We start from the raw sequence: 12223 nt of genomic DNA, 5'->3' as shown, positions 1-12223 counted from the left end.
TGTCGTGAGCTTTTGTCGGTTGTAATATAACTTGTGTTTCAGTATCCAATTTTTCCTATCTTTGATGATCAATAGCGTTAATACTGCCGGATATATTAGAGATCAAAGTTTGCGATCGCCTTTCAAGTGGAGTGGATTCAGAGAGTATCTTTAAGAATTAAGATATTAGAGCCGTTTTTTGTTATTAAACAAAGTCGTGGAAATGTGAGGGAAAATTTTAGTTTGATGGAAATTGTTGTTTAATTACAACTGAGGGAGTTGAGAGGTGTATAAATGCTTAAAGGTGTTTTGTAGGCAATGATTATTTTATTTCAGCCAAATTCTATATTTAAGCACCTAAGTGAAAACTTCGAGGTAATCCTTAAGTTTTAGGTACGCCTCTGAGCGGTGATTCTCAGGAGTTTTATTCCGAGATGTGTCAACAGCAAAATTCAGGCTGCAGATGGTTGTAACGTTTCGAGTGTTATAAAAAATGTAAAGTATTTAAGTTGTTGACATTGTTGAGTTTTATTGATGGTTGTTAATAATGGTATAATTGATGTTTGATGTTGATTGTTGACAGGTTCTGCGGCTTTCATAATTCACGAGAATAATACCGACGATATTGGCTGATAAATAAATAAAGACGTCATTACTGAACGATAAATTGAATATGACTATGGGACTAAGTCAAATCATTTATCGGCTCATTCATTCAAATCCCTGAGGGTGGGGATAATAAAGTATTATGTAAACTCCCATGACGTATAAAAAATTGTAGATATATAAATGTCTTTCCTGAACTACATACGCTGGAAATGTGCGAATCGTGACCGAAATGCATGATGAATCCTTGCTGAATTTGACACCTGCGACCAGATCAATCTCCCAACCAACGTACTTGTGCCACTATTGCATACTAGACCATGTTGGAATGCAACACGCTTGCTAAGTTATGATGGATGTACTCCCAGTACTCGCAACATATCGTTCGTTTTGTTTTCTGGCCACGATAACTCATATATAGGTTAGTTGTTATTAATGGTTTTTGACTACGCTACCTAAACAAAATGCCATATTCTTCATTTCACTTCCAACAATGGATAATACCGTGCATTAATAAACATTTTCTCAGCTTCATTAAAATCAACTAAACACCGACGCGTCCTTCCTTTAAAACAACACTTCAGATCTTTTAAAAGAAAATTAAACAATACGAGCTGCTCTCATTCAAACTGTCTCACAACGTATTTTCTTTACAGAGTCAAAATTCTACTAAAATTAAGACCGATGAATATTTACATTCAAACTCCCAACGTTGCTTTCTCATAATCAGCTATCTAGAGGCGAGAATCGTATTATTTTCCAATGCACTTTCTTATTCTACAATATGTTTTTCAAGCACGTTTGATCAAAATTGGCCTGAATCTTCATTAAATACACGTTCAAGATTCAAATTTCGTATCAACTCTTTTGACATTTTTTTTTAACATTTTTTTCCTTTTTTACAAACCAGCGGGCGAACATTTGCAGAGATAATATTCTTTTGTTTATTTCGACGTGATTATTAGTAGTTGTGCAACAAGCATTATGGTCTCATTAATGTGTTTTAACTTCAGTTGCGGTATTTCGTGTTCTGTGTTATTTTGTTATGAATTATTGTTAGTTTGTTGCAGTTTTAATGTTCCTTTTTATGTGCACACACCAACCATAATACAAAAATAGAAAAATTGCACACGGAGAAACGCATTAAAGAGTAGTGAATTAGTTTAATTAATTGGATAATGCAATTCAAATGAAAATTTCCCTCTACATAATTGATTCGCGTAAAATCGTTAAAAGCAAGATAAAAGAACCCCAAAAATGTTCATATTGCCATCACTTTCAAATGAAAATTATCGTAATAAATAAAATACATTATTGATATAAAAAGGTGACAACGGGAGTTTATTTAAATTAACGTCGAATCAAAACTATTTAAATTGTTCAAAATCGACGAAATATTTAATGGAAAAAACCGAAAAAACGTACCAGGTGCGAAATAACATGTGAAATTGAATTTATTTGTTTCTCTGATCTTACCAACCTCCAAATAAAAAGAAGTTCCAGGTTTTTAACTAAATTGTTTAAATAATGCGGTAATAAAACATAACAACTCTAGTATAAACAGAATAAAAATTATGTACAGCAGTCACGTCGAAGCCTCATAGCATAACTCGCTCACATACTAGAAATAACAATTAACAGTAGCATTAAAACTAGCGCATCTGTTGAAAACTTTTGGTTTATTCAAAAATTTGTTTCCTCGCCTCTATAGTCTGCAAAAGACAACAACAAACGCGGTGGAAATGAATATAAATTTTTCCCCATTCACGGGTGGTTACTATAAGTATTTCAAGGGTGTCCAGAGTATTATAATTAGTGATAGTGGCAATAATAATCGTCAGAGCCATTGTCAGAAACTCACGCGACCTATTAATTCGATGATAAGAATCGCACAAGACACGAATCTCAACTGTTTCCACTTGTAAGAAAGTCTCTGACTAAAAATGAATTTTGCTTTAACGAATTCATGTACACAATGTCCACCGCATGTTGTTAAATCTCTTTATTGTCGGAGTTTCTCCAGTTTCAAAATATTTGATCTTTGTGATAAGGTTTTTCTAAACACCGTATTTTCACTCAATTATTTTCTACTTCATCACGCAATATTTTATTACGTGATATCTTAAAAATCTACATTGTGTTGTGATGTTTACTACGCTATTTAATTTATAGCTCGTTATAGATTAAAGTCAAGTGTCATGACAGGCCCTAAAATCGAACACAAATCTGAGTTTTAATTATTTATATCTGCTTGACCTATCAACAACAGTAGCGTGTTTGTTTAAAATTTAAACAGTTTCGTTGTAAAAATCCAAACAAACTAAAGCGCCGCCGTGGGAAAGTATATTTACTTTTTTGCAGATAATGAGAAGTAGAAAAATCGTGGGAATATAAATAAAATCGATTTTGTTAAGCAGAGTTGTGAGTTTCTTACGCTAATAATTAATAGGTTAATTTAAAAAGTGTTTTATTTCAAAGTGAGGTCTTTTTACATTAAAAGTTCAAGCTGCTTTATCTTGTAAGAAACAAGACTTTAATTATTATTCCAAGTTTTCTGTAATATTTAGTTAAGTACGATGTGCCAAAAATAAAAAGTTACTTTGAAAAATGTCGAGCAAAACTCAGTCTTTTGTGAGTTTCCTCGTGTATCCGTCAGTAGTATGTATAATATTCGGTGCTGATGAGAGCAACCGACAACAAAACCGGACTAAAGAATAAGCAAAAAAATCTTCATAACGCGCTAAGATTTTGATTTATATGTTAGTTGGAGGGTGGTTTTATTAAAATATTCTGTCAAATAACTGTATGTAATAAAAAGGAGTAAACATTAGGATAAAGTTGTTTTAGAATGTGGTGATACTAAAAGTAATTGTATTAGTAATATCAACAAGGGTTGTCCAAAGAGTACCGGCAGATTACAACGGTTACGACACAACGAATAATAAACCAGTAGGAATAATAATCTCCACATTCATTATATCTGAACTGTTGACCAACGGTATTAAAATGGAATATAACCGGATAATGAACTAATCTGTTTACTTAATATTGCACGGTGTTAAGTTGGGGGATGTGACCACAACTAGTGCATGTCCTAATACATGAGCCTGTTTAAGTGGTTGATAGTACTGAGAACGGTGGCAGTGGTGGCGGCGCACGGCGGCATCGTTTCTCACTCTCTACTTTTCCGGTTCTCCCTGTCATTACGAATTCTACACCCCCACTGCATCAAGCGGTCGTCAAACACTGTGCCCCATTGCTCTACCGAATCCCACCAGATTTAAATAATAAATGATTTTCGACCTAGTGTATTCCGAAACCGGTTACACCGCACACTTTACAAAAAACCGAGCTGTAAAAACAATACTATAAAAAGCATTTTATTGCTAATTCCCAACCAAGGAAGGCATCATCGTAGACTTCACTTTTAATAATAAATTGCCAATTTACACCACAGAATGAATCATACGCAAAAACATGCTCTTAACTTAAAGTCATTCGCCTATATAATGCTAAATTAATTGCTTTGTTTCTTCAAGCGAAAATGGTAAATTAAGAACCACGCGACTGCAATCCCATTGTGAGTCCTTCTTGTTATCATTATTGAAAAATCTCAAACGAAACATTGCAACAATCGGAGATACATTCTCGAGATTAAAGTCATAAAACGAAAATGTGCCTTCAACTAGGGCTCATAATAAAACAGAAACTTTGACAGATTCGCCCACAACCGAACAGATAACAAATCATTAAATAAACTTTTACATTTTGTTCTAAACTTGGCTCTCTATTTTTATTTCCGGCTAAGTTGTGCATTTTATTGCTCGATGCCTCATCTTCAGACATAAAAATAAGTTTATAACGATAGAATAAATCACTTTGAATAATGTATTTTTCGCGTGCAGGGCAAAGATTATCATTAAAATTTGCCGGGCTCATATGATTAATCAATCGATGTTGTTTTAAACACAGATAAGACAATTCAAGACATGTTGCTATTACATTTTACCTTGACATCATATCAACAATTTTACGACCATTTGATAATACGCTTATAATATATTCGGTTTTAAACAAATAAGAATAATCTGATTGGCTAAAACCAAGTTTTTGAGTAATTTCCTTTTCACACTTTACATATTAAAATTTGTTTGCACATGGTCGTAAATAAAATGTCGTATTTTGCTCGCAAATGATCAAGCTATTATTGCATTCGTATGATTAAATTTTCATCCTCATGCAATAATTATTTCAAAATATGTACGCTTGTTAAATAATATACTATAATTTAAATGAAAATTAACGAATTGTACCTTCAAAAAAGTAGAAATCAATAATTGATATCTATATAAATTTTTAATGTATTTTTTATGATTGATCAATTCATTCGAAGTGTACTCAATTTAAAAAACTCCCTAACACAGTAACTTTTTCAGTGGACATGTCATGGAATTTTCAACTATAAATTATTGATAATAATTCAGTAAATACACAATTTTGAAAGCATAATGAGAGCAAAGCAGACTAAAGAGGATTGACACAAAATAATTTCAATTTTTTGCAAAACTGCTTTTCACCCATTAACAAATTTTGCGTTAAATTTAAAAGCGAATTCCCTTTTCTCTGTAAAAATATGCAGTGAATCGAAATTAAAAATTTATAATGAACGTAATCGATCGGACAAAATAGCAATTCACGATTTTTGACTAATCAATCGTTCTTTTAAATTTCTCCGGTCAAATGCATGGAATGGCTGGACTTTTAGAAACGCCAGGAGATCGACCAAACACATATCAAACCGAGAAAGGGAAACTCAAAACCACATTAAGATCCACAAGAAAATCAAAAAAAGTGGAGATTAAGTGCTTGTCATCTAGATGTTAATATCCGCACTAAAACAAAATCTTGAAGAAATATACGTCCAACGGAGAACTCACGAAGAAATGCAGAAGGCGGTGATAATTGCCAGATCGTGTGAAAGATATTGACAAGAGAACGAGCGCAATTTTATTTCTATTATATAAGAAGAATCGGGTAACAATATCTAGTTGTATAAAAAGTTTAAGGACATTATGATCATGTTTTTGGGATTAAAACTCAGCCCCTATTATATGAATTTTTTATTAAAATTCTTATATTAAATATTGATACGCTACAAGTAGCGGAACAGTTTTCTTATTAGCATATTTATGTTGATCAGAGTCCTTGGAGAAATAACGAGGTAATAGTTCCCAAAAGATTCTGTGACAACGTACCATTATCGAAAAAGTGAAGTTTCATCGATATTTGTACCCAAATTATGAAAACCAATATTTACTATTGAACAATATGAGTCAACTTTCATAACTCCAGGATTTACAGGTTAAAGTAAATCCGAAAAACTTTTATAATGAATTTTTTATCGGAAACTTGCTCAACACCCATCGCGTTCTGTTTTGGAGATTTTATCGTTTCTTCCATAGCTTAATTCACTTCTAGAAGAAGAAATCTATTAGCAATCTTGTCTGGAAGTGTAAAACGGATTTTACGGTACCTTCGAGACAATATCTCAGTGAATTAAAATTTCAAGTCGCCATATAAAAAAAATCAATCATTTGGACAGTGATGTGTGTTTTACGGTTGTTAATTGAAGTTACAAAGTAGTGTGAGTTTATGATACGTGTCCATTTTAAAAGAAACAATAAAGTTGTTTGAGAAGGCTAACCCTAAATTACTGGGAGTTCGGGAATAGCCTCGTAACATTCTAGACGCCCGGACAATCTAAATAAATATGTTATAAGCATTACAAGGGACTTGTCATAAAACGCGGGCAACATATAAAGAATTAAGTTTAGCGCACTTCCGTACATTTGTCTTACTTTGCAAAAAAGTCGGAGTGTTTCCTTAAATGTAGCATAAGTTTTCACCCTAAGTTTACTTATTTATAAAGCTTGAGCGGAGTTATACTTCCGGAATTGTTCGTTTCAAGCCTATAACCCTTTTATAAAATAGTCAATTTAATGAGCGGCCGTGTATATGTTGCTGTATTAATAAAACATCGAGAAATTTATTTTCATAGTTTCTCTACATGTCAATCTTTATAGCAGCACATTTTTATTCGATCAAGTTTATAACTGACATAAAATACATTTTATGAGTTTTCTATATAACTAAGAAAATCTCATCAGTTTGTGAATATTATAACAAGTTGTTGGATTGAAATACATATTTTTGATTTTCACACTAAAATTATTTATCTGAAATCATATTTTAGTTTCCATCGATTTTGTTCGCGTAATTTATTGTTGCATGTCATTTCTAAATTAATTTCATATATTAAGCTTTAATACTAAATATAAATAAACCCAATTTTGTTGTCTATCGATTATACCATTACATTATTCTTCTGGATTAAAAGATATTCGTGATGTTACAAAGACAATAAATTTGTAAATTAATAATTTCTGCTTTATTGTAGAATTACATACTTTCATCCAAGCTTATTTTGTAAGTTCTCTTTTATTATTTAAGCTACTCAAGCAAGTTCATAAAAGCGTCATCCTATAGTTTAACCCCGATATCTCCAATGATCGATGGTTTTGTGAACAATGATACGCCTTTTCCTTCCAACTGAAAACTTCTTATGTCCAATAAAAAATAAACTTTGGTATATTATTACTCAAAGCTAAGTTGCAAACAGGCTGTATGTATTCATGCAATGTTAACCACTCTACAATCTACAAATGATAAAGAGACCGTGAAAATAGCGACCTCAAATTACAGAACAAACATTAGTTGCTGCACTTGTTTCAAACAAGTAAACTAAATTTAACTCATTAAGGTGTCACTGGATACACTCTTTAGGAGACAGAATATAACAAATAATTTTATCTGTGAGAATAATATTCACCAGCGTAAAATGAAAGTTTTAACTTTACGATCCGTTGTTATTAATAATGATACTGTCGCCAACTAAAGTTGCTAAATGAAACTTTTTATATAAAAAGTAAATTAATTGATTTTTATATAAGTTAATAAATTATGTGTCATGCATATCCGAGAACCCTAACTTTGCGAAACTTGGCGACAAAACCTCGAACTTATAAAAAAATCATTCTAATCAATACAGCTACGTAATTGCTTGCAATATAAACCCATAAATTATTGAGATAATTTAACTATAGATATTCCGACAAGACAGCGACAACACACTGAACCAAACTACCAGATAATACGTTAGGAATTTCACCATTAGCTTTTAAAGGTCCATTTTCCAAACTTTCAAAGATTTAGCCTTCTAAAGATAACAATAAGATACAGGTTGTTACAAAGCGATTAAAGTAGTATCACAAACGAGTAAGCGTTTGTTTTATTTTTATCACATCCGTTCTTTTAGGTGAGCGCAGTTCATTTATTTGCTTTTATTTCGGAAAACAAACATGCACAATTATCTGATTTTAAAACCTTATAAATGTCAAAAAATATCATAATTATATCAATCGTTCAGTTCTGATTTAATAACAAAAGGAAAAATAGAATTATACCCGGCGCATCCACCATTTATCGTACTTTATAATTAAACCGATGAAATTTATTAATACATAACCACATGATGAAATTTCAGGCTGCGGTTAAAACAATAATAGTCAATTATAGAAAAATTTTAATTTTTATCAATTGGGAAATTACGAATAATACATACCCACATTTAGGTCAATGATGTTTATTACAAAATTCATGCTGTCACTCTCGTGTCTACTATTAAAAAAGAAATGTAAAATTATTAATTAGAACGAAAATGCTTCCCTTAAAACCAACCGAACTAAATACAATTTAAATTTAAAATATTTTTTCGTTCTGAATAAGCAGACTTTTTAATTATTACAGACGACGATAGCACGTGTTATCTCTTTGTTGATAAGTTATTACAAAATGCGGCATATACGTTTACATTAAAAAATAATACTAGCCCTGTGAATAAATATAATGGGGACAAATTTACATTTGGATTTTACGAGATTTTTACTTCCAGTCATAATTCATTTAGCTAAATTCGTTATTTATGCTTTAAGCATTAATTAAGGTGTATCATTAGAATCTAACCTTTGGAAAATTTTATTTATTTTTTTGATCACTTTGTTTTGTCAATTAAAACGTTGACTTTTTAAAGCGGATGAGTTGTTAAACAATAACTATAGTTTAAAAGATAATTATTGTTAATTACTTTGTTAAAGATTTTGAATTAATTTATTAATTTTCGAGATTATATACATGGAAATTGGTTGTTTATTCACGTTGTTTACAGCTTCTGTGCAGCCTAATTTAATGTAAATATTCATACAGAATTCGCACTTGTTTTATGACCGGCTATCTTCATATTCATATAAAACTTTTGATAACATGTTTATATAATTTGAAGGAGCTTGGGTGCAGAGAAATTTTGGTAAAATCTTTCGCTTCTAGAAAGCTACACCTTTTTTCGTATTTTTTTTTAACTTCCTAGTTTATTTCCGGTTTTACAGTTTTATACCTTGAAATCCCATCTCTAGTTATAAAATATTCAGCGTTCATTGCGAAATATAAAACTATAAAATTCGAGCGGAATTAAATTTTAAGATTTAGAAAGAGTGGGAATGCAGTGCCTTCGCAACGTAATATCCACCTGAGCAAAGTTTCCTTTTTCCAGAAAACATAAACTATAATTTAGCATTTTGTATGTGATTTAATTAAGGAATTTTTAATTATGGCGGTATTAGTTGAACAAAGTCGGACAGTTGTGAAAGAACGTCCTGGAAAATAGCTACCTTTTCTTTATGACTCTAAAAGCAATAAATTTAACGTAATCTTTGGTGAATTTGTTTCACGACTCGTTCATTGCCATACTTGAAACGTATTTAAGTTTTCAAAGACATAAAGACAAATTAACTTTGTAATCCTCGTTTTGTTATATAAATATGATTTATTCCCGTTATTGTTGCTAGAATTTTCACGTAACGGCAAAATATTTATTTGTTTATTATGTGATCATTTCCACGTCGTGAAAAAATGAGAGCAATTACTTGGGTCGTATGTTATATGACTGTTGAGGTATGTGGAAAAACTGGCCGCTTCAGACACTAATATAAAATTGCCGAATTTTACACTGCCGCCGGCATTTCAACCTCAACAAGCGTTTAATTATTTAGCTCATAGTAATTAGCATTTTTGCTCATTGCAGTTTCAGCGAAACAAATGGCGTCAAACGAATTAAATCACAGTCTACACCGTAATAATAAAAACAATATTCATGCCTCTTTATCACGTTTTTAAATTTTCTCACCATGACCACAGCTAATGATTTTCATCCTTCGTATTAAAAATTCTTGAAGAAATTACGCGGCATAATCAATTATTACTTCAAAGGCTTTAAACCTTTGCTGCAAAGGAAGTGTTTACAATTGTGTGAAATTTGTTACCTGAAGTTGCTGAGTGTTTTTGGAAACTTCGTATTCAATTAGGAAATTAGGAATTAATTAAGAGAACAACAGTAGGAACAAAAAAGATACTTGTAACAAAAGTTAAACAAAAGACCGCAACAACAAGCATATCAATTGTAATAAAACAATAAATGGAGAATAGAACTCAAGTCGTGCGCTAGCGAATAAACCAATAATTTAAAAGGTCTAAAAGCAACGAATAGATAATGTGAAATTAATTATGTTAACGTAACGACAATTCCGAATGGATCGTTATAATGATTCTCTTTGTTTGCATATCAATTTATTATAACCCAACAGAAAAAAAATAGTTTGGATGCTAAATATTGAGAGTGATAAATTTTCTATGGAGTTCCAACAATTTTAGCGCAATAAAAGCTTTTAAGTTCACTCGTAACAAGCGTTTTGTTTAAAATTTTTCACTATATTTCTATAGTATATAGAGTAAAAAATGGTGGATGCGCCGGGTTCGGAACCCCTAATCACGGTGTCTACAGGTACTTTTCCTCAAACGTTCCCACCGTTCTGCGTTGTGAAGCGAGAAAATGCTTTAATTGTAGAACCGATTCAGTAAAAAACCGTATTGTTAGTTTTGTTAGTTCGGTCTTTGAGCCGAAGAAACGTTAGCTTGTTTGTTATCTTGTAGGGTTTGATTATTTGGGGAAGCGTCAGGTATACAAGGTGTAAATAAAACGAAAATTGGTCACGTGGCAAGTGCCTTAATTCGCTTGGACGTTGCCGGTCGGAATTTGCAATTTAATTTATGCAATTACGAGCTGCCCTGTTCTCATCGTGATTATACGGGGCTGCACTTAAACCGTCGGACACTCACCCTGACTGATGATAGTGGCGATGTACACAATACCGATGGCTAGGTACCGGTTATGCTGTTTCCTTTTCATCACCATCGCATTAAGTCACAATCCTGCGTCCGCACCTTTAAAAAAAGCGCCACTAAAACATGAGAACCGTCCGAAAAAAAATCGCACTTTTAAGTGTTAAGACGAGTACACAAGTGCGTGTCGGAGCGTGACTAACGTCGCGAATTAACCGTCGATGGACACAGTCAGACTGCAACTGTGCGGAAACAAACATGCGGAGCGAGAATCTCTTGAAGCTCAACTGCGCTGCCGCGTGCGTCTGATGCCACATGCTTTTAAGCTCGATCGCTAACTTTCGGCGTCAATCATTGATCTCACGCTATTTGTATATGACAGTCACCCTCGTTAATAAATCGCATCATCTCAGAACATCGCATGACCTTCTCAGGCATTTGTCGACTTTCTATTTTACACCAATACCAGACACTACAGCAACGCTCCTGAGAGACTATTGCTCATACCGCTGCTATTTCTCAAATGCACTGCACGAAACAATCTTACGCCTTTTCCCACCAACAACAGACGACCCACGATCCCTTAAGAGAAACTCATTCCTTCCTCCACAAAATTCTAGTCAAAAACACCACAAATCAAACCATCACAAGAACGACGACGAGATCCTCTCTTCAAATTTAAATAAACGTTGAGTTAATGTAATTGCTCAGCTAGACGATGTATTCTAGTTTAGTTCAATCCAAGATGTGATTGCAACCGCTGTATCAAATCTAAATACACCAAGCAACAAATTTAATTTATTTTTTTCTAAGTATCACTAAATATTTTTAAAAAACGTATTTTATAAATATCTGTAAGTAAATTTCGTCCAAAATTTGTTCCGATTTGAAGAAAAAAGTATTCATTTGAAATAGGCGAGCTGAAAATATGGTGGATGTGCCGGGATCAGTGCAATTTAATCTGCGCTTACCTGAACTAAAACAAACAATAATCATAAAGTATCACAAAAGGAGTATTCAGTCAGTTCGATATGGCTAAGCCTGCCGGAAAGTAATTATAGGAAAACTTTGTTATAATTGGATTTCTCCATGCATTCAACATTTATTCTTGCGCATGTGTTGTTATATCTATTTACTGAAGAGTACGTGATTCCGAGTTAAAATAGATTTGAAGAAGAAAAAAACAATTTTAGTGTATTTCTCCGTGTCAGTCTTGGCAGTCTTTAATTTGGGCGTATGTGAGTTATGGCAGTTTGCAAATTAGCTCGTCGAGTTGAGGGATAAAGCGTAAATTTATCTCAGAGGATAACATTCAACACTTGCATCTAATTATCGGTGTGGTACCAAG

General features: G+C 32.6%; 1 protein-coding gene across 3 annotated transcripts in view; it reads right to left on the bottom strand.

The window, feature by feature from the left end:
• The window catches only part of LOC148166922 (lachesin-like), a 76774-nt gene extending 65599 nt beyond the window's left edge, over nucleotides 1-11175 (bottom strand). For all 3 annotated transcript variants that reach the window (XM_088047369.1, XM_088047370.1, XM_088047371.1), the window contains exon 1: nucleotides 10873-11175. In XM_088047369.1, the coding sequence (XP_087903495.1) occupies nucleotides 10873-10948 (76 nt within the window). In that variant the 5' untranslated portion in view covers nucleotides 10949-11175. The remainder of the gene's footprint in view (nucleotides 1-10872) is intronic.
• Nucleotides 11176-12223: the final 1048 nt, after the last annotated feature.

Source organism: Gnatocerus cornutus, chromosome 10 (assembly GCF_029298725.1).
Source record: "Gnatocerus cornutus isolate USDA-ARS CGAHR chromosome 10, icGnaCorn1.1, whole genome shotgun sequence".
In the NCBI taxonomy this organism is placed as follows: domain Eukaryota; kingdom Metazoa; phylum Arthropoda; class Insecta; order Coleoptera; family Tenebrionidae; genus Gnatocerus; species Gnatocerus cornutus.
This window is presented reverse-complemented; position numbering and strand designations above follow the sequence as displayed.